This window comes from Podarcis raffonei, chromosome 11 (assembly GCF_027172205.1).
Source record: "Podarcis raffonei isolate rPodRaf1 chromosome 11, rPodRaf1.pri, whole genome shotgun sequence".
Taxonomy (NCBI): Eukaryota; Metazoa; Chordata; class Lepidosauria; order Squamata; family Lacertidae; genus Podarcis; species Podarcis raffonei.
This window is the reverse complement of record NC_070612.1, coordinates 26,868,840-26,892,157: the sequence shown is the minus strand read 5'-3', so window position 1 is coordinate 26,892,157 and position 23,318 is coordinate 26,868,840. Positions and strand designations below refer to the sequence as shown.

At 39.0% G+C, this 23,318-nt stretch overlaps 1 protein-coding gene across 17 annotated transcripts in view; it reads right to left on the bottom strand.

The window, feature by feature from the left end:
• MAST4 (microtubule associated serine/threonine kinase family member 4) overlaps positions 1 to 23,318 on the bottom strand; it is a 200,944-nt gene that overhangs the window by 74,964 nt on the left and 102,662 nt on the right. Inside the window, exon 1 of one of the 17 annotated variants that reach the window (XM_053409257.1) lies at positions 13,891 to 14,322. The exons of 15 other annotated variants lie outside the window; for them this stretch is intronic. In XM_053409257.1, the coding sequence (XP_053265232.1) occupies positions 13,891 to 13,982 (92 nt within the window). In that variant the 5' untranslated portion in view covers positions 13,983 to 14,322. Of the gene's footprint in view, positions 1 to 13,890; positions 14,323 to 23,318 lie in introns of those variants that run through there. One more of the 17 variants, XM_053409259.1, reaches the window with a different exon arrangement.

The window sequence follows — 23,318 nt, the reverse complement described above, 5'->3', positions numbered from 1 at the left end:
CTTATACTTTCTGTGGATCCATTAAGTGACATCCAGCTTCTGCTCTTAGGTGGTGGCCAAAACTGTCCAAAGCTAAAGTTATTTATTCTAAAATATTTATTAAGGCCATTTTAACAAAAGGAAGCTAAATGGTTAATAATTAATAGCCTAGGAACATTTATTATCACAAAGAGGGTTTTAACAATTCACTGTTTCTCAGCCCATTCAATTTATTTAGTATATTTCTAGGCTGTTCATTGGTAAAATTCTTTGGATGCTTCAGAAAATATCAACAGCATACAATAATACTATCATATTCAATTCACTGCCTCTACTGATATTACCAATTATGGTCAAATCTTATCATTTTATGGTGGGAACAGCTGGCTGTTAGCAGCTGTAGTATCCACATACTTACCTATTAAGAAAGAATACTTTCATCTTGATATTAAAGAACCTTATCAGGCCATTTTTATATCTTGATAGAAACCAGATTAGACACTTACAGCAGAACAAGAATATGTTGCTATAAGATTATATGATCTACTATGATTTCCAAGTTGGGCTACAGAGTGAGATTTAAGAATTTTATTGTCTGAGCATCTTGATGGTAGCAAACAATTTAGCTTGGGTGCATATTCTTTTATATCTCTGCTTTATAGTGAACTAACAGGAAAAGACAAAACATGGAAGATTTATTATTTATAATTAATAAATGTGTTTATTTATGGAATAAATAAATAGCTAACCTCATCCCTGAACATAAAGACTGGGTGGTAGCATAGGGAGCAAGAGATCTTAAAGATAACATGGTCCTAAGTTGTTCGTGGTTTATAAACAATAAGTAAGCATTAAACTTAGCCCAATAGTGTATAGGCAGAAAAGGCCAACTCTTTCAGCAATAGTGATATACTCTGACAAAAGGTCATCATGCAAAGGAACCAACTGCTGCATTTAGCACTAGCTGTAGTTTCTGCAAAGAAACATCCCCAACACAGTGTGTGTTGCGAGCAATCTGATGTTTATTACCAAGACATGAACCACTGTGGCCAAGTTATCCTTTTCCTGGAAAGTCCATAGGTGATATACCAACTAAAGCTAGCAGAAGATGCAGATACTTGGTCCTCCGGCAACAAAGCTGAATCTAGGAGCACTCACAAGCTGCAAGCCTGTTCTGTTAAGAGTAAGAGCAACCCAATCCAGAACATGTAACTGACCAGCTCCCTGATGTGAGAACCAACCATCCAAATAGTTTCTGACTCAGACGTTACAGAAAAAGAGAGCTGTGTGTCATCAGCATGTCAATGACATCAAGCCAGAAATCACCTAATGATCTATCCCAGTGGCTTCATACAGCTATTAAATAGCACCGGGGATAATTGATAGCCCTGCAACATCCACAACATGATTGCCAAGGGTCCAAAAGGCCGTTCCCCAGTGCTACAGGTTGGGGAAAACTTTCCGCAAAAACTTACTGTTTATTTTGAGGACCTGCCCTTGCATTTATATTCCAAGGCAATATATTTATATGTCACCCTATCATTCTCCTAAACAAAATCAGTTTTGAAAGCTCAGTTACTTTTACATCTTGATACCGGTAAGAGTCTTTTTCTTTGGATCTCTCAATTATTTCTATAGCATGTAAACACCACACTTTGGCTTTATAATTTGCCATTGTTTTTAGGGTGTAAAGTAGGCAAACACTTAGGAGTCCTAAATGAACAACAGTGAAATCCAATCAACAAAAACCAGTTCCTGGAAACTTGCCCATTACCAAGGAAAACATGGATTCAGCTTCCCTGTGACCCAATAAAAATATTATGTTTTATGCATAGGCTCTGTCTTATGTATTCTCTTTGGTCATAAATGTTTGCAATAAGTTATATATGGAAAGGCGTTGATGTCTTCCCCAATTACAACATATATTTCATTTCCCCTCTTAAATCAAACATTTAAAATAGTATTATGTAGGAAGAAAAATCAAACTTTAATTAGAGCTGCTAAGAACAGTCTGAAATGTGCTGCTCAGGAAAGAAACATATGTGACTGCAACTAAGATTACTTAATATAGACAAGCAACAAATGCTAATGAAGTGTAAAGCAGGGGTACAACAAGGATGTCACAATAACAAAAGATGTGATATGTTGGTTGAAACATACAAGGCACAAGTAAAGCCATCTCTTAACATTATGTCCAAAATAAATTGAATCTTCATTAAAACATTGTTTCCTTTTACTGAGAATTTATCAAACTGAAATGTATCAGTTAACAATGAGTTAGGGTTCACACAGGTGACAGGATCTGAGTTCAACCATACCATTCTCATGAGAAAAATTGTATCTGACCTGGTGCTGTGTGAAATCCCAACATTTAATTTTGGTTCAATTAAATTGCAAAAACCTTCTCATCCACAACACTGTTTCAAGAATCTAACAATGGAAATAGAATGATACAGTTAAGGAATGATGCAATTAAGGATCCCTATAACGTCTTTGCTGTCAGAATTCACCACAGCTGATGCATTTTCAGGCTTCCACCCACACACTTTCATAACAGCCATATACTGCGTCTGCTTTGTTTTGTTCCTTTTAAAATGACAGCTTAAGTTATTAAGATATGAAACAATCTGACTGGTATCTGATGGGGTAGAGTGGATGGAGGAAATAGGACTCTAAAAACTTCCTTACATTAAAAAAAAGTTAAATGCAAATGCAAAACCAAATGTCCCATAGTGCAGTTGTCCTGTGCCATATACTGTACAGTGGCACCTCAGGTTAAGAACTTAATTCGTTCCGGAGGTCCATTCTTAACCGGAAACTGTTCTTAACCTGAAGCACCACTTTAGCTAATGGGGCCTCCTGCTGCCGCTGCACCGCCAGAGCCCGATTTCTGTTCTCATCCTGAAGCAAAGTTCTTAACCCAAGGTACTATTTCTGGGTTAGTGTAGTCTGTAACCTGAAGCGTCTGTAACCCAAGGTACCACTTTACACCAATCTATCTTAGGTATATACTGAGAAAATTCCTGCATGCAAGTAATTACTGTCCCTAATTGAAAAAGCAGCACAACACCTTATAAGTTCAAGGAGCTCCTTCTACATATTTAGAAGGCTCCTTGGCATAGACTGTGTTTACACAATTACCATTCTTCTCCTGACCGTTTTTAAACATTCACGGGCCATTGTGTTTTTCTGCTGTCTTGTGAACTATCAAATATAGCAATCCTTTTGTTTACTTTTCATGATCACTTATCATGAAGAAAAGAGATGAGTTAAGGTTCCTTGTTCTAGCTAGGGATTCTTTCCAGACACTCTACTCACTTCAAGCTTTGAGTCATACTTTGTGTACACAAGCCACAGGATAACTGAGTTCAGAGACTGTTAACCTAGAGAAATTTGGTAAACAGCAGCTTTCATGATGTATCTTTCACAACTTCTGCCATACAGAATGACAAATTCATTCAATTATTTTATTTTAATATATATTTTGGTCAGCATTTTTACAATCAAGAATTTTCCACCTAAACACACTATTAATTTTATCCAACACACTGTTTAGCAACTGTTAGACATAGTGTTTACTCTAATTTAACAACATCCGTGAAGGAAAATATGACTGAAAACCATGTTCAAGGAGTAGTTCAAAGCACAACACAAGGACAACAACCCAGTTCATGGCATCAACTGATGTCTTCTGTGTCTTGTGATAACACGGTTAATGGAACTTTTTTTGTTTCAGCATTGCATGTCACTCACCGCTCTCGTTACTCCCCCTGTTATGTATTAAACCTTAGAAGTATATGAACTGCCACACAGCTTGCCATGACAATGCATAACCTAGCCAAAACATCCAATCACACAAAATTGTGTGAAAACTGTCTGGGTTTTCTTGCAGAATGATATCCTGACATCTTTTTCTTGGAAAAGGAGCAATATTAGCAAGAGATCAAAGGGTTGTGTTTTTCTTTTCATTTCATTATAGTAACAGTGAAAACAGGATATGTTGAAAACTCTCTGGAGCATGGGGATGGCACAGAGGGAAAGGGTGAGGGGGAAGTCCCATTGTGCTATTTTGTTGTATATTGCCCACAGATAGAAAATGGTAGTTAAGTTGGTTCTAAATGAACCTTTTCCTGTTACTAAAAGGACTCTGATGTTCATATTATACCAACCTTTTAAAAACAAAACAAAAAAACCACATGAATGTTCATATAACATCTTGGTTTTTTTAATTCAAGCCAGTATATAATGTTGCAACTTTTTTCTAGCAGACCTTAAACTACTTTCCTTTAAAGAAGACTTCAAATTCATAATGGTGGGGTCCTAGCTCTTTAATAGTTGCTTAACACAAATTTAATGGTAAGGGCATTTGTCACTTAACATAAGAAGTTTCACAGCTTGAATATCTGCTTGCCACCAACCATAACAACAGAAATCTCTGGAGAGAGAAAAGAACAAAAAACCTTCTACCAGTTTTCTAGTTTACTGAAGCTACCTGATTTAGTACAGATGACTAGTACTCTTAAGTCCTCTGCTGAATGTACAAATAGGAAATAGAAGATGGTATAAATGGAAAAATTCAGTTCAGCTCTGAAACTACCTCACAGATTATATGACAAGACAATTACATCATGCTATGCTCATTTTAACATGAGGAAGTAGCAGGGAAAAAGCAGTGAGTAATCATGCCTGAAGTCAGAAGAAACTTTTGTAAAAACTCTCCTGCTTTCTACATGTCCCTTCTTGTGCCCTCAGCAAAGGAAGGCATGGTCTATTCATTAATAATCTTTGGGTGGCACAGCATCAGTCATGTGCTTTGGCATAAGCCTTCTAAGTGAAAACCAGACAGCCACAAAACTTGCTTAACTACTTTTCCTTCTCTTTCAAGCAGCATGTGCTTATGGCATCAAAATTATATACGAGAAATTAGGTTGCCAATGTCGTTTTATTTAAGTTGAAAAATAAAAAGCTGTAGAATCAGAGACATGGTCACACAGGTTTCTTTAAAAAGTTGAAACACCATATTTAGATAGATGAGAAAGAAATAGAACTCTGTGATGCTCATTTGCTTTCCATTGGACAACATATGGTACTCCTAGTCAACATTAAAAATAATCATTATCTATAATGTTGGACCTTACTCCAAACGAAACGGGTGTTTCTAAAGTAGGTAGATTCCTTTTGATACAAAGTTTCTAATGTGCCAAAAATACTCGGTAGAAAACATTTCTCTATACTAGATGAAACACCCTTTACTCACTGTTACGCAGTTTAAATGCAGGCTTCTTCATTGCAAAACAGATATTGGGATGAATAAAGCATTAGGAAACAAAGTAAAAGGAAGAAGCATGACTCCAGCTCATAAGGTTATGAGTCACCAAACTGACTTTACTACAAAAACATTTAAATATAGCCGTCATTGTTTGGAGAGAAGAGTTAAGACCTATTGCACACCAAGCACAGGGGAGGCAGGCAAGTGTGAGCAAGAACCAAACAAAGGCAGCATATGGGCAAAAAACGAGGCCACAGCTTTATTGGTTACCAAGACTGTGGGGTTTGGGCATGGCATGGGGCAAGGATCCATTCTTCCAGGCAGTCCACCAGCTGGCCCAATCTCTCATCCAGCCTGCCTCCTTGGGCAACCTGAGGAGATGCCAGCAGGTGGTTTTCCACTGCATGGTGGATCATTTTCAACCATAGATAAAGTTGCTTCCCAGCCCTATCAACCAACAGCTGTTTGATACCCCCCCAAAAAATGTATTTCACTGAGAGTAGGTGGGTCAGTTGATGGTGGCATCAGAAGCTTCAGGGCTGCTGCAGTCCCAGGTTTTATAGCCCAGGTGCACATAAAGGCCAGCACAGGCTTCGCCCTGGTCCACACCCAGATCCCAGATCTGGCTGCAGGGCTCACCAGTCTGGCTATGGATTAGAATCAGCTCTATGCCCTTGTTTGCTTCTTCAGTACTGCTTTGCTTCTATTTCTAGCTCAGTAACAGTAGAAGACAAGCCACCCCCAGGTATGAGCTGTATACATAGTTTATTGCACACTAAGAACTGCAGAGTCATAATTTCGACCTTAGCTTGTGACACGTTTGCCAAATATGGTGGCCACCACTATTTTAAGAATGGGAAGTAGTAAGAAATTGATCTGTGTTTTATACTCAACATACTTTTTGACATGCTCATGGAAACTTATGCTCATTCAAACAACTGCTTTAGTATTACTGTACAGCCTAATACTACTTTGCATAAATACTTTTTTTTAATTCAGACTTCTTAGTGTTTAAAATCCATTTAGCTTACTTGCTAAAAAGTATGATTGACTCTTGGTGATCAGGTAGCCATTCCACCAGTACTAATAAGAACTAAGTTGTGTTATGTGATCCCCAAGGACGTGCTCTATTGGGAGCCGGCTTCAGGCACTGGACCGTGAGCAGACCAACTCTGTGTCACAAAGATGTATGCAAATGTGACACGAAGGCTGACAACATTAACCCCGCCATGTAGGAATCCCTTGCAGAAAACTGCAGTGCCTGAAAACAAGTTCTGTATCCAGAGCAGTGACCAAAGGAGGGATGACCACAAGAAAGAACGCAGAAAGAAGAAATGCCATGGTACACCTGCATCAGGACAACCGGACACCTTCATTTGCCCCAAGTGCAACAAAACATGTCTCTCCTGTATTGGTGTTTACAGCCAGTGCAGGCCCTGTAACTTTCCAAAAGTTTGACTTCACCCCCAAAGGTGTATTCTTTCACTGTCTCTCAAGACAAACGGATGCCAACCAACTATAGATTCTCACATACCTTTTCATTTCAAATTTAGTTCAAGCCTATGTGTGTTTACTTAGGTGTAAGCCTATGAATGGCCACTGAGGAGTATCAGTGGAACTTGTTTTAATGTACTTGTACTGCACTCTTAGGTAAAATTAACCAGTAAAGTGATTTTGTAGTACAGTAATCAATGTACATTGCAACATTTTAAACAACTGAGCATTTAGACACGTGAACTAGTGAAAAGAGGAGTCATTTCTTTTAATTACAGAGGGTTAAATCCAACATTGCCTTCCATTCACACAATTTATTATCCTCTCCTCCCCCTACAATCCCCTTCCCAGCCTTCCAGTACATGTTTTTTTTTTTGGGGGGGGGAGGGATGCTGCAGTGGAGAAGTGAGGAAGGGCAAGTCCTTTTGCAGTAACAAGACATCTGTTCCCACTTGTGTGCAAACACAATTAGATACAACCTAGAATAATTAATTCAGAACTGTGTTGAAATGAATATGGATTATAAAATTTTAGGAATAATATGCATTGAAAAAAAATTGTGTAGGGACAATTAAGGAAGAAAATGAACTATGGCATTTTTACTGACACCAGACCTGATGAAATAACACCTTCAGACAATAACAGCTAGTACAGAGAAACTGCAGTACAGTTTGCTTTTTTGAACCTTCTCCAATGGGCAAATCAATATGGAAGTAATCTTAGTGTCCCAGACTTCTGAAACTTGTTTCTATCTATTGGGACTAGTGCCTATCTTCAAACTGCTACTATTCTACATCTGCTGTTTCTCTGCTGGATCATTTTCAACAGAATCACAAGTCTCTTTTCCCCTGATGATTAAGATTTCACCACAAGCTGTTTTGCCCTTCCGTTTTATTCAGGTTTGAAACAAAGTGTTCTTCCACAGCAGGTCTAAGTAATCATAAAGGATGTGAATGTTAATTACACTCAATGGTTCTGAAAAGTAGTATCAATGAATACCAGCATCTGCAGCAGCTTGTAATTACTTAATCTGAAAATGTGAAGCTTGTGGTTTCTGAGAAAATGAATAATATTAGGAACTGGTGTACGGGAATAAACTTATTCCGTATCAAATCTTGATTTCCATTTCCATTTCAATATATCCAAATTTGTTTAAAACAAATGTCCTGCTAATACAAATAATAGACTGACTTAAAGTGCAAACTGTTGTATGAAAGCAGAGGCCACACCTAAGAATTATTCTAGATGTGAGATTAAATCCACTTGATGAACAAAGGCAAGTCAAGACTAGATTAACCAATGGTCTGGTTGTACATGGAATAGCCTGGCATCTATTGTATTTTAATTTTTTTAAAGCCAGCAAGTTAGAATATGCAATATACAAAAACAAAAAAGCTACAAATAAAGCCAACACCTTAAAGATTCATGAGGAATGAAATTAACAATAAAGATAGAAATAGAGTCTTTAACAATCACTCTAAAATCTCATATAAAACCTACAATCCCAAAAGGAACTCTTTGGCAAATGAACATGGGTTACTTCATATATACTGAACAACCAAATTTGTCCTCAGTGATATACCAATGTTATTAATAAACTCAGCTCTCATATAATCAGAAAAAAGGGTGTTCTGCTTTTCAGACCGACTGCCAAATGCAACAACCCAACACAATTATATGGTGATGTCACAAAATAAACAAAAAGTAAAATATTTAAAGTTCTTAAAAGTTATACAAATCTGTGCAATTCCCCCCTCAAAAAACCACCACCAAATTCACCACTTGAGAAATAATGTCCCCATTCACACTTAATATTAAGTGAAACCATGGCTTAGCATAACTGAGCAGATGCGACTGCCTTCAGTCTCAGTTCCTGCAGCTGCCATGCTACCTGGGGCTGAGCCATGGATTGACTATATGTTACAGCTCAACCAAGGTTTACATTTTTGTCTTTCTGAGCCATAAGCTGTGCTACTTAGAGGTGCCAGAACCCACCAGGAACACCTCCCTTGTTCTCATATAATGGCAGTGGCACCCACCTGAGAGGTGCCGAAACTGAGTTCCAGTGAGTTCTGGCTGAAAAAAAGCTCTGGCCAAAATAAAGTTTGATTACAGCTTGTGCTTTATCTGCAGCAAGACAAACCACAAGCCAAGGTTCAAATGTATTGCTAAGCCAAACCATGGCTTAGCCCCCAACAGCACAGCTGCAGCCAGCCTTGGGGAGAACCACTGCAGCCAAGATCTTTACATCAGGAAGTCACACATTTGCATAAAATCATAGTTTGGCTTAGCAATATATGCAAAATGGATCAATGCACTACCATACCAAGGACAAAACTAACAAGCAAACAGAAAGCTTTTCATTGCCTGTTTGTTTATTAGTGACATTTTAAATGAAAAGTAATTCAAAGCAACTTACAAAAAACAGCACATGCATTTAAACAAGCATAAAACTAGAACAGAATAAAAACTAAAAACACATTCATATTTATGAAGTGGCAGGGCTAACATATCCCATCCACTGAAGGAGGCCATTTCATATCAACAGTTTGAATGGCACACTTTAGAGATAGAAGGGAAAGAAAAGCACCCCAGTTTACTGATTCATCTGTAGTACAGTCACATGTGGTCTTCCCACAAACATTGCATTTGGTGTTCTTTTTATAGTCTCAAGCTCCAGTCCTGTATCTGGAAGAAGCATCACTCATGCCAAGCATCCATGACTCCATAGTATGTCACCAATGTAGTGCCTCAAGGGCCTGGAAGAGGTAACTGTACCATTTGGGGGGGGGGGAGCTTAGGTCCTATCAAGCTTTCTGAGGTCTAGGGTTCTGAATCTTCAAAGGGAAACAGCCCACTGGGCAGTGGAGGATCAGGACGTAGAAAAACAGTGCAAGGGGAAAGAACTATCCCTAGCAAAGTAGAAAATAGGTGTGCATATGCCCAATGATTATTTTCACTGGCTGAGCCAATGGTGGATTATACAGAAGCAATACGAAAATTAAAAACTAAAGTTAGACTGGAACACAAAAGAAAATAATCTGTTGCTTATATGTGGCATGTGACATTAAAACACTGGATTCATAGCATACCCGGTTGCCATTTATCACTTCCAACTTTGTGTTTCCAAGCCAACCTGCTATCTGCCACAATGAAGCAGCTCTACTTGGGAAAGGCACACCCTTTTGATCTCTAAGCACACTAATCAATTGTGGACTCCTGTGCAGTGAAGTTGTGGGTGGATGAGCAGGCAGCAAATAATGACACAGAGCCGTGTGGATTAAAATTATGCCACAACTTTACTGATTACAGAAGTATAGGTTTAACATAAGCATTAGGCATGGACCCATTACTCAACCAGTCCACTTGCTGGCTGATATGCTGTCAGCCTACAGGTGGGGATTGGTTCATGATGTGACCTACTTCTAGTAGATCTGATTTGGCCACTGGCAGGGGATACTATGGCCCATCAGCCCCTGAGCTGGGCTTCAGGACGAAAAGCACCACCTCCACAATCCCTTCCCTATCCTTCCCAACTAAGGATCCAGCCAAATGTCCCTCCCACCATCAAAGGTTGTGATGATTGCTATGAGGTAGGCTAAAGCCACAAGCCAAAGCAAATTTTCTTGTGAGCAAAATTTCTCCCCAGCCCTGAAACCAGCAGTCCATAGCAAAGTCATTGGTCAGCAAACCCATTCCTGCAAATTTACCCAAAGAGGTAAATTAAACAGGGGGTGGGAGGCTGAAAAAAAGCCCAGTGCAACTGGTTAGGCAAGCAAACAAGGCATGCCTTCTATAGGCCAGGAGCGGACCAAGTGGAACAAAGTCTTCTGTCTGGTCTGCTCCATGGCTCAGCACCCTCCGGACACCCAACTAGCTCCTTGAAGTCCCATCCAGCCCCCCCATTTTCCCACAACGAGCCTGAGACACTGGCCACTCCCCTCACCATGTCAGGCCACAAATGGCATTCCTCAAGTAAATCAGGAAAGATTATATTCTTTTTCAGCCAGTGCAATAGCAAAATATTTTGTAATCTGACACGATAATCAGAATGAATGTTTCTATAGGTTTAAGCCTTGGATTTAGCCAAGCTTATTAGTCATGCACATTAAGGGGCCTATGTAAAACACAGGGCTGGATTCAGACTTGCTCTTGTGCAAATGAAAAGGCTTCCTGCTGGAGGAAAGGGCAATGAAGCTATTTCCATGGATTTCTCTATCCCTATGCAACTCACAAAGGGGACGCGGGTGGCGCTGTGGGTTAAACCACAGAGCCTAGGACCTAGAAGTTCGAAAGCACCTCAAAGTGCAAGTAGATAAATAGGTACCGATCCGGCGGGAAGATAAACGGCGTTTCTGTGCGCTGCTCTGGTTCGCCAGAAGCGGCTTAGTCATGCTGGCCACATGACCCGGAAGCTGTATGCCGGCTCCCTCGGCCAATAAAGCGAGATGAGCGCCGCAACCCCAGATCCCACCTTTATGCAACTCACAACTGCCTTTGTGGTTCCAGAGGGTCCCCTCTCCCAAGCAGCCATAAGACATTATCCAGCCCCAAAGCATTTTAGTTTAGAAAAAAACACATACAAGAAATGTATGGGACAGGAAAATTATGAATGGTATGAAGAAAGTGAATTAAGTTTTCCACCCTCTCATATACACTAGAACCTGGGGTAATCCAAAGCTGAACAGTGTGAGATAAAAAGAACAGGACAGATAAAAAGAAGTATTACTTTGTATAGCTAATAGTTAAGCTACAAGCTACCACAAGATGTACTGATAGCCACCAATTTGGAAAATATTTAAAAAAGATTAGAAAGTTTCATGGAGAAAAAGGCTGTTAATGGCTGCTAGTCATGTTATCTATATATATTGCCTCTATCAGAAGTATGTGCCTTTTGAATACCAATTGCTGGCAAACTATTGGAAGAGTGTTATTACGATCATGACTGCTTCTGGGCTTCCCACAGATCGGCCATTCTGATAACAGAAAGCTGGACTAGGTAGACCCTGGTTCACCACAGCTTTAGTTATGCTCATAACAAGAGTTTAGCAATGTGTCCACATCCATGCTAACTATGGTTCAGTTTAAACGGCGTAGCATTTAATTGACTCAAAAGCTTCCGCTGGTTCAAAATACAACAGCCAGATTTCTGCCTAGGGTTCCATTTATTGCTCATGTTATCTGTTTATAACAGCTGTACTGGTTGCCAGTTGGTTTCTAGGCCTAATTCAAGGTGATCACATTCATGTTTAAGTCCCAAATGACTTAGTCCTCAAATATATGAAAGACCATCTTCATTATACACCTTTAGGTGCCAAGCAAAAATGTCCCTCTTTAAGCAGGCCTTTGGCTGATTGACATCCAATGCCCTTTTAAAATGTGTTGGGGAGGGGGGGGTACCGGTTGTTGTTTTTTATTATGTATTTTATGTTTTTATATTGTGATTTTATGTTGTAACTGCCCTGAGACCTGTGGGTATAGAACAGTATACAAATTTAATAAACAAAAATATTTATTTATTTATCAGAACCACTCAGGTATTAAAATCAACAGGGTTTTTCCAGAGGTTTGGGGTGTGTGTGTTAGGAGAGCGTATTCTCTGTGGCAGCCCTTACATTGTGGAATTCCCTACTGTGAAGGAGGGGTCTGGCACCTTCTTTACAGAGCTTCTATCCTATGTTGAAGGCATACCTCTTTACCTGGGCCTTTTGACACCTGAGATATACATTTTTAGGAACTACCCTAGTCCTGTGACTCTCTTGTTTTAAACTGTTTTGAATTTTAAATTGTTTTAACCCACTATGGGACCTTATGGTGAAGGGCAGGTAATAAAGTGAATTATTATTAATAATGATGATGATGATGATGATGTATCCATAAACAGATGCAGACTGTACCCAAAGTTTCCAAGAGTCAATAGACTATTTACACATCAGTAAACCATGAGTTACACTAGCCTAAGTACTAAAATGGGTCTTCTCTGTTGTGGTGCCCTGGATGTGGAATTACCTCTCTATGGATGTGCACCTGTCTCCTTCACTGGTGGTCTTCTGGTCCCAGCTGAAGATCTATGGTTTCCCTTCAAACTTTGGAAGTTGTGTATTAACTGAATTCCAAAAGTGGATGCGTTGCTACTGCTATATTAATTTTTTATTATTGTAATTTGTTTTATATAATGTTTATATATTTTAATATGATTGTATGATGTGTATCTTTTATTTGATTGCTTTCAAAACCACCCTGGGATTCTAGCTAAAGGCAGTCTAAAAATACATAAATAACTACATGTGAGGCATAGTGTAAGAAAACACTTGTTAGCTCATTTCTAATCAGTTTTTTGTTTCTTCTAACATAGCTCTAGTTTCTAGTTTCTATCAAATTCACTAGTTATGTGCTTCAGATTAGATCTTGTCATTATTCTGTTATTGCTTCTGACTGAAGTGAGAAAAGCTGTAGTTACAGAAATGTATCTTAATACTTGACACACAAGAGGTATCAAAACATAGACCAATGAAAACATCCTGCCAAAATTCAGAAAAAAACTGATTAAATACTAATCAAGCTGTCACTCAACAAAAAAGGAGCCCATTATCACAGGTTAAGCAAAAGCACCAGATTAATGCAATCATTTCAAAAATAATAATCCAAACTTTATTTACATGCCACATTTCTCTAGTTATTTTAATTGTCTTCCAGAAAAACATTTTCTGATAAACAGAAAAATCACAGTATTAACAAGTGGCACTCCCCCCCCCCAGTTAAAGAACCCCTTTCTGGAAAAAAGTGAATTAGATATAGAACATTAATTTGAAACTGAACTTTCTCTACAAAAGAGTTATTTACTAACCTTGAAACAATAAAAGGTTCAGTGATTAGATTTCATTGATGCACAAATCAAAATACTGAAACTTTTTCCCCTCTACCTATAGTTAAGGTAGCCATAAGTCTACAAACTAATTATAACCTACTGAGTGTTAAAAGTAGCATGAAACCTCAAAACAAAGAAGGCGGAAGTGCTGAAGCAGTATTTACCTGCATTACAAGCTATTCGGCAACTGTATGCGGCCAAAATTTATTTACATTTTGAAAACTTTATAAGAACGGCAACAAACAACTAGAAACATAAGCTTCCTGAACTCAGTTTTTACCTTTGTGTTCGGCGGAGTCTGTTTCCACTTCTCAAATGAGGCATTGTAAAACTTGAGAACACAGTCCAAAAATGTGGATCAGACATATCCATATTCCTTCCTTAAACACACAAGTTGTATTTTTCCCCTTTAAAAAAGGAGGGATAGATACAAAAAGAAAAAAAGGAAAATAATCCCGATTTGATTATCCTCCTCCCCACAGAAAATGTAAACATTAGCTCCACTCAAGGCAACTTTAAAGCACAGCAAAGCAGCTGGATACTATAGGCTTCCTTAGTAGCGAACAACTTTCTGTTCTCAATTAAAAATAAATAAAAAAACTTTCCCTTTTCTGTGTAAATGATCTGATGCGTATGCTGCCAAGCTTTAAATAAAAATTACAATAGTTTTAGCCCTCCCATTCTGCTGAAAACCCTGTCCTTGTACGTGTGATTCAGCCAAAGGTACTTTGTCATCTGTTTGGAAGATACCATTCAGGTTCCTCCAAAGGGGGGAAGGTTATAATCTTTGTTTCTTTTTATAGATTTCTTGGTGGTCATAATTTCAACATGGAATTTTGTTTTAAAAGTCTCATTAAATAAACAACATAGCCAGTTTTAATTCCTTTAGTATTAATGAAGAATAAATCTAAAAGTTCACACAGTTGTTCCCCCCCATGCTACTTCAGAAATGAGATCATCTTTCAGAGACTTTTCCAAGACTTAAACCTATCACTTTTGATACTATCTTCCTGATTATTGAGAGGCTGTGAACAAAATCAGGGTCTCCTTTACTGCAGAAGAAAGAAAAAATCTTCCTACTTTAATCTTTCCACTGCAAATACACATTTCTTCCAGAATTCTAGCAGTCACTGATATAAAAAGGAGAGGATTTCAGTAAGAGGCTTGCAAAAAGCTTTATTTTCCCCCAACCAGAGGGTACTCGAAGCACCTTTTCTACGTAAAATGGATGCCTTATTCATCGTGTGAACACCACTCATGTTCAAAGCAGAAAAAAATAAGTCATTCACCCCAGAAGTGTTATTGTACGGAACATATTAATAGGCAAAATAGGAATTCTATTTATACCTAAAACCAGTAAATTTGTATGTTTGTCTTAAAGAAAAGTGATACCAGGGAGTTCCATGTTAAATCTGTAATTGTTAAATAACAGATGTAACTCTACTTGCTGGGCTGGGAACTTATTAATAATTGGCAAAGCTGCAATACCTGTACCATGGGTGAGGTGAACAGACCAAGAGTGGGAGGAGAGGTATCCTGCCACCCATCTCAAAACTAAAACTCATTGCCCATTCATTCCAGCACTGAAAACAAAAACAAGAAAAAAGAAAAGCCAGAATACAGGGTGTGGCAGGAGAAACTATTTAATAACCACAGCTACACCTCATACTTTCTTCCACTTGGAGGCATCTTGAGCACCTACTCATTAGTCCCAATACTAATTCTTGCAGCTTTGCAGTTTTATACCCTTAGCCGCATTTGGATTCATATGCCAGAATCATCTATCATTCTCACTTTGTTCCTTTAACTTCAGTTCATGCTCTATCACCTTTCTCAAGTTTTCCATTCTTGTGTTACCCTAGTTCTAATGCTGCCCTAGTTTCCTCCTGTACAAAGAAGTACGCCTGGCTATTTTCAAAAGCAGTAAATTGGATACAGTCTTAGCCATGCTTAGAACAGAAATTATTTCTAAGCATGACAAATGCTACAATCCTAACTTCACTTAACTGAGAGTCAGCACTTATCTTCATTGCTATTGGAAATGTAAAGGCATTTTCTCATGGCGACCACACATGATGCAGTAAGAGATGCAAAGCAAATCCTATCTCCCTTGTGAAACTGCATGTAAACAATTTCCTTTTTATTTCAGCTTTGGCTGCTTCACCAGCCCCTTTTAGACAAAGATGACTTGTCCTTCATGCTCTGGTAGATTATGCTCTACATGTGGCTGCCCTTGAAGGCAACTCAGAAACTTCAAAGGATCCAAAATGCAGCAATCAGATTGCTGGATGGGGTTCTGTTTAGATCTCAAACAACCCCTGCTCTAAAACAGCTCCAATGTTCATTTCTGGGTGCAATTCAGGATTCTCATGTTAGTATTTAAAGCCCTAAATGACCTGGGCCCAAAATACCTGAAAGGCTGCCTCTTTTCCCACAGACTCTTTCAGATGCTAAGATCAGCAGAGGCGGTCCTCTTGGCTGTTCACTGCCTGCGGATGTTTGGGGACAGGAGAGGGTGTCCCCCCTGTTAGCCCCTAAGTTGTGGAACTCCAGCCCCACAGAGATGCTTCTAGCATCTTCTTTATACGGGTTTTGGGAAATGCTGAAGACGCACCACTTAATCCTGGCTTTTCAGATGGATATTTTAAGAACCCACCTTATTTCTAGATTCAGGTAGGTAGCTGTGTTGGTCTGCAGCAGTAGAAACATATTTAAAAAATAAACAAAATTGTCCAGTAGCACCATAGAGACCAACTAAGTTTGTTCTTGGTCTCTAGGGTGCTACTGGACCTTTTTTAAATTTATTTTTATATATTTCCACCGTATTTCTGTGATTGTAAGTTATTTTAAACTGTTTTCAATATTGTTGTTTTATTTGCTGCCCTGGGCCCTTAGGGTGAAAGGCAGATAAACAATAACATGCTTAGGTTCAAAACAATGTAAAGCTGACTTCTTGGGGGGGGGGGTTGCTCCATCTTTACAGAGCCATTGCTTTAGTAAGCAGCTGCTAAAATTGGCTAAGCATTTGTACAACGCTTTTAAGTATTCAAAGTGTATTCTTTTCCCGACATTTTGCAGATGAGGGAACTGAAGCTGAGAGAGAGTGGCTTGCCTAAGGCTGTTTGGTAAATACATTTCTACAAATTCAAAGTAATATGAGCTTCCTGGAGAATTTTTATTTATTATACCTCAAGGACCATCTCCCCATATGAACTGATCTTTATTATGCATTTTATTTTCTCATTTTGTATTTTTATATTGTGAACTGCCCTGTGATCTTTGGGTGAAGGGTAGTATACAAATGTAATAAAATACATACATACATACCACCACCCCTGATATCTAAGACAATTTTAAGATCTGACTAAGCATGTTTGACATATTTAGTAACCACAGTGCTGTTGTGAGGGTTAGCAAAGCCATGTACTGTGTCAGATCGTCTTCCACCACTTCCTGCTAAACCTTACTGAGATTACAATAAAACCGCCTCAAACAAGTGTGGAAAGAGTAGGCAACTGTGCAGGTAACCTGGAGAGAAAGGGCCTCACACTCCTCATTCCTCCTTCTCCCCAAAAGCTTAACCTTTTAACGGCAGCTTAAAATTTATCAGAAAACTACACAACACATTTACAATTACACCTTTACAAACTCTATAGGAAGGAAAGAAAATGGTGCAGTGATGAGGCTCTGAGTGTTAAAACGGGGCTGAGCCCAACAAGCTGGAAATCTCCAAAGGGGCACAAACCTCCCAAGACTCGCTGTAGTTGGTGATACTAGGCTCCAAGAGTGAACAAGTACTTCAGATGTAAGGACCAAAATGCTCAGGGTGATCTTGAGATGGAGAATGAAATCAATGAGACATCCAAAAGAGAAAATGCTGTAGCAATAGGTGACTCCAATCACCGCCACACAGAATGAGGACATTTGTCTTCCAGGCAAGACAAAGAGGTAAAAACCCTAAATGACTATGTCCTGGAACAGCTGGTTGTGAAACTGACCAGAAGGGTGGCAACCCTCGACTTAATCTTTCACATACAGAGATACAGTGGTACCTCGGGTTAAGTACTTATTTCGTTCTGGACGTCCGTTCTTAACCTAAAACTGTTCTTAACCTGAAGCACCACTTTAGCTAATGGGGCCTCCTGCTGCCGCCGTGCCACCGGAGCACGATTTCTTTTCTTATCCTGAAGCAAAGTTCTTAACCTGAAGCACTATTTCTAGATTAGTGGAGTCTGTAACCTGAAGCGTATGTAACCCAAGGTACCACTGTACACAATTTCTATATGAAAAATCTTATGATGTTTACCATTTCATATTTGACTATGTGGCAGGAAATATATAGCAAAACATAGCAGAGCTCAAACTAGAGCTTCACTACTGAAGACTACTGATAGCCAACCAACGTTATGAGAGGAAAATATAATGAAGATAGAATGCTTTCTGTTTTACCCTAATCACAATGATTGACCCTTCACTCCCTCTAGTGGTTACAGTTAATTAACTGCTACCTGTTTCAAGATTTCTACCACATTCACTGCATTTCTTCTCTGAAGAGTGAGAGAACTATAATCTGGAGAACATGAATTCCAAGTTATACATCATGCGTGTTCAACCCCTATTTATGCATGAGTTGAACCATTTATTCAATCCATAACAAACAATTTGGAGTTCAAATCATACTTCCACTGTTCTACTAGCTTAATAAAAAGCAAATGGGTTAGGAAAATGGAATATAGTTTTGTGGTAACCTGGTTATCTCTCCTGTCATCTAAAGGGTTAAAAGCATCTTACACCTTAACCTAGAAGAATATCAAGGAAACATTGGTTTTATGAGGCTGCATCTATAGACATTCTTGCCACCAACATTTCAGCTAAAAAGCAAAATAGAATGAAAATTAAGAAAAAGCACACTAGCAGCTGGGGATATGCTGTTGAACTGTAACAAACCAGGGAAGAGAAAGTGATATTATACATCTTCTGTCCATTCATTATTTTGGTTTCTGCGTGAACCAAATGGTCCGTAGTTGAATTACCAGTCTATCCTCAGTCTGATGGTACTGATATTAAAAAGCTGAATGCTTTTTAATGTCCAAAATAACAATCTTCATGCATTATTTGATTGTAAATGAATGAGCTGATCTGGCCAGAATTACCAAGACTTTGGTGGGTGATTTGGATTAAGTCTGTCCTAGCAGTCTCTCAGCTTCCAGATATTGTATTCTGTTCAGCCCCAGCAAAGAATTGAGAGTAAGGGAAAGAGAATTACTGTGGTCAACAGGAACTTCATCTTGTTCTCAAGGCTATCTGTTTGAGTGTCACTCTTGAATGTTTATATCGTGTGTTGGGCACTCAGATTAGGGATTCTGCAAGTATAATGCCTATCCAATTGCCTCATCAGTTTCCCTTCCTAAAATGACAGAGATGGACTTGGATTTGATGAGGATTCCTAGGATGGGTGTCCTGAGACATCATCATCCATGTTATGATCACCTAATCTGCGATGGCATAGGACTTCATGACTGCTATGGGCTGCCCAAAGCTCTATCTTGTCCAGTATTTTTTGGATGACTTTCAATTATTAAAGTCTGAAGTCTTGGTCAAGTGTATGCTGCTTACCACACTCTCCTTTTAATATCCAGCAAAGATGGAATGTATACCTAGGTACAGGAGGTGGCAACTTCTTCTTGCAGTGGGAATAGCCCGAGCTGCCTTGAAATATGTTGTGGCATGGCTGTTCCTGCACAAACCCACCTTTAATCCTAAAGACATAAATTATTAGCTAGTGGCCAACATTTATTTCCTACACAAAGTGTCCCAGTTGGTAGATGTCAGCCAACTCCAAGCACTCAAGGACATGAAACCACTGAGTGAGGTCATCCAGAGGTTTGGAATTAAGTGTCATCAATATCCAGATGACACTCAACTCTACCTTTCCTTCTATCTAATGCAAATGAAGCAGTGGGAGTGCTACATCAATGCCTGTCACTTAAAAAGGCAAAATATATTCCTCACATGTGTATAAAACAATTATTGATTAAATATTGATCTTCCTCTTTGGCTTTGGCACTCCAACAGGCCTTTTTCATTTTCCACCCCATCTGCTTATGATCTTTTTGTCCTTCAGCAAGGCAGGGCAAAGGCTTCTTGTTGCTCAATCTATATAGCAGGGTGTCTGTGTCACAGTTGCTCGAGGGGAGAGGTGAAAAGGTTCAGCAGAAGAGATGAACCAGTTCAAAAGGACAGCAGAAGCAAGATATTTGCTTTAAACTAAACCAAAGGTCACCAGAAGAAGGCAAGTAGCAATTACCAAGCAACAAGGGCCCTCTATAGTCATCTCATGAAGACTGCAGCATAACTAGGTTTAGACATGTACCTTAGATTTGAGCGTTGTATCACAGAATTCTAGATCAGTCTTCACCAACAATAGAGTTTGCTAAGACTGATGGTTCAAAACACATGGAGGGCACCAAACTGGAAGATTGTCTTACATTAAAAATCAATCAATCAAAGCAATTCAATGTAAATGACAAAATATTTCATGGGAGGTTTTTTCTTCAAATTTTCTTTTCCTTTTTTCAAAAGCAAGAGCATTGTTGCTCTGGACCTGGGATAGTTCAGTTGGTAAAGCATGAGATTCTTAATCTTAGGGTTGTGGGTTCGAACTCAACGTTGAGCTAAAGATCCCTGCATTGCAGGGGATTGGATTAGATGACCCTCAGGGCCCCTTCCAACTCTACAATTCTATGATTCTGTATGTCCCCCTCCCAATATTCACACTCTACATGGCAACTCAGATAAAAAAATGTTTGCTTGCTGGAAGTGTTGCTAGTCTGCCATTCAACTAAAGGTTTCAGGGCAGCACAAAGTGGACATTAAAATTAAGACGAAAAATCTGAAACAAAATAAATTGAGCACCATAATTAAATTAATAACAATCTTACATAAAACATGCAGCAGAATTGGAAATGAAGTCTCACTGTAAACTCATCGCTCCACAAAGCCTGGGCAAAGGAAAGTGTGCATGTTTACCTGTCATTGGAATGAAGCTGGAAAAAAGTAGGGGTGTGGCATACCTCAGAGGGGGGGCTATTCCAAAGCTGTTGGCTCACTGCAGAGAAAGCCCTCCTTCAGACCCTTGCATTGTGACCATTGATTGGTGAAAGGACCACCAATGGGGCTTCCTCTTTAGGCAGGCTGGTATAAAATGAGGGGTTCTTTCAGATATTTAAGGGGGAAATCATTTGGGAGACATAATAAGCACCTTCAATGAGGCCTGACAGACAATGCGACTCTTTTAAAGTTGGTAATGTTCCATTATATTTGCCACAGCAAAAGATGACACATGGACACGTATCATGGAAACACAGCCAATTCCAGCTCTTCTGTGGGCATCCAGATATTTCTGGATGTTTATTTCCCCCTTCATATGCTTATTATAACACAAGCCAGTAGAACATTAGGGTATCCTGCCTGTCTAGAGTTTGAAGTAAATCAACCTCCTTTGATGCAAACGCCAGTCAGGGTATTTCCATATGGGTTTTTATTGTGGGAGCAGTGCTCCTCATGCACTCAGGTGCTTTGTAGTGCCCATACAATGTCACTGACATCAAAAGGATAGTCCATAACCACCACCACCCGTCCAATCCAGATTTATGCTTTCTGGAGGAAATCCAACAAGTTTTAAATGCCCTGTTGCCAATGGGCCATTTGTGATATCTCAACGACTCTACTGAGATTGTGTTTTCTTTAATAACTAGCCACAGAACTTAAGATAAGAAGCACTGGATAGAGTCTATATTGTCTGCACAAGAATCAGGACACATTACTAAACTGGAGATTAAACAAAGAAAGATGAAGAAGGAAAAGAGCTGGGTAAACTTGTTGCCATGTTTAAACACTGTCCTCTCAGTGGTTTTCATTTCATAAAATCCGGCTAATGAGCAAAGCCACACCACATACACCTCCAAAATAAAATAGACAAGAACCACAGATAGATAGATGATAGATAGATGATAGACAGATGAGAATTGCTGTTATATAACCAATAATTCCCTTTCAGCCCTCACCAACTCCAGGCCCTTGAAACGGAACAGTGCAGCTGCAAAACAAAGATAAAACTTTAAAAGAAACATTAATTCATTCATAGGTATACAAAAGAATAATAAGATACAGCTTCCAAGGCAACAACAGGCTTACAAAGACATGTTTTATGCGCTACATTTAATTATTTCCTAATGACAGCTCTGTTTAACATTGTAACACTCAGTCACCAACACGTAGATCACATTCATAAGATAGTATTCAACAGACAAATACATGTTAATGATTTGTCAGGTATAACCCAAAAGCTAACAAATAGAGGGAAGCTGAATAAATGCAGGGTCACAGTAAGGAAGAGATTCCCTGAGCATTTCAGTTTGAAAAAGGAAACTGTAATATAGGCCAGCAGAACTTGTGGCCCATCAAGCCCAACATAGGCCACCACAGCTTTCAAAGTCTCCTGTTTTTTTGTTGCATGTCCAGAACTGCACATAGGATGGATGGGTTGTCAAGTACCTAACAGGTGAGCCTTTTTGATGAGCTTGTTGTGTAACAGGTTTTCTTAGTAATGTTTTTAGTAATATTGTCATCCAGGCTAAAACATCATCTGATAATCTAGATTTAATTCAACATGTAGACTAGAAATACACTCATATTTTATTATTTCAAATATTGATACCCCACCTACTACTGAACAATCAAGTTAACTTACAATGTATTTTAAATACAATATGATCAGAAAGATTAAGTCACTCAGTGGGTGGAGTTTCCTCATCCAGGCTGTTGCTGCTATCTTCTGCAGCTCCTGCCTCTCAGCAGCAGACACAAGGTAATTGGAGGAAAGGTACAAAGCTGAACACAAGCCTACTCCAAGCTGTCAGTACCACCCCTGATGATAACAACAACAACAACAACAACAACAACAACAACAATAATAATAATAATAATATAGTTGTATACCACCCTATACCAGCAGGTCTCAGGGCAGTTGCAACATAAAATCAAAAACAACCCAATAAACCCCCTCCTCATGCATGTTAAAGAGGCCTTGTATTTGCTTGTTGCTGGTAGCTTACATTAAACAAATTGATGGTCTAAGTCCATCACAGTGAAAACCATGCCCCATTTCCAATTAGTATGTCAACAGTCATATCCAACGTTTATATATAGGTTAGTAACTAAACAGTCATTATACTTATAAATCTACTTCAATGCCTACATATTTTCACAGTATTGATATAGTTTACACTGTCGTCTACCTTCTAATATTCCTGCAAAGCTTAACAGCCCAAAGGCTGTTAAAAGTACCCAACACAGCCAGAATTCAAACCTATATCATGCTTACGTCCCACATACATATACTAAGAGCTTACTGCAAAAAAAAATAAGGATATCTGCAAAAAACAAACATGCTCCTGATTAAGCCTACCAGGCAGCAGACTAATATACAGTCTTACCAAATCATATTAAGAAACTACCTGCCAAAGTTCTTTTCTGCACTTCAAAACTACTTACAACACTCATCTGACCTTCATTACCACAACGTGCCAGTACTTTGTTCCCATTCTCCCACTGCCAACATCCTAACCTGCAGCAGCATTCAGGCAAGTTTCCAAAGAAGAGTAAAAGACGGGAGAATGGAAGTAATTGATCTCCTTTTCTATTGAC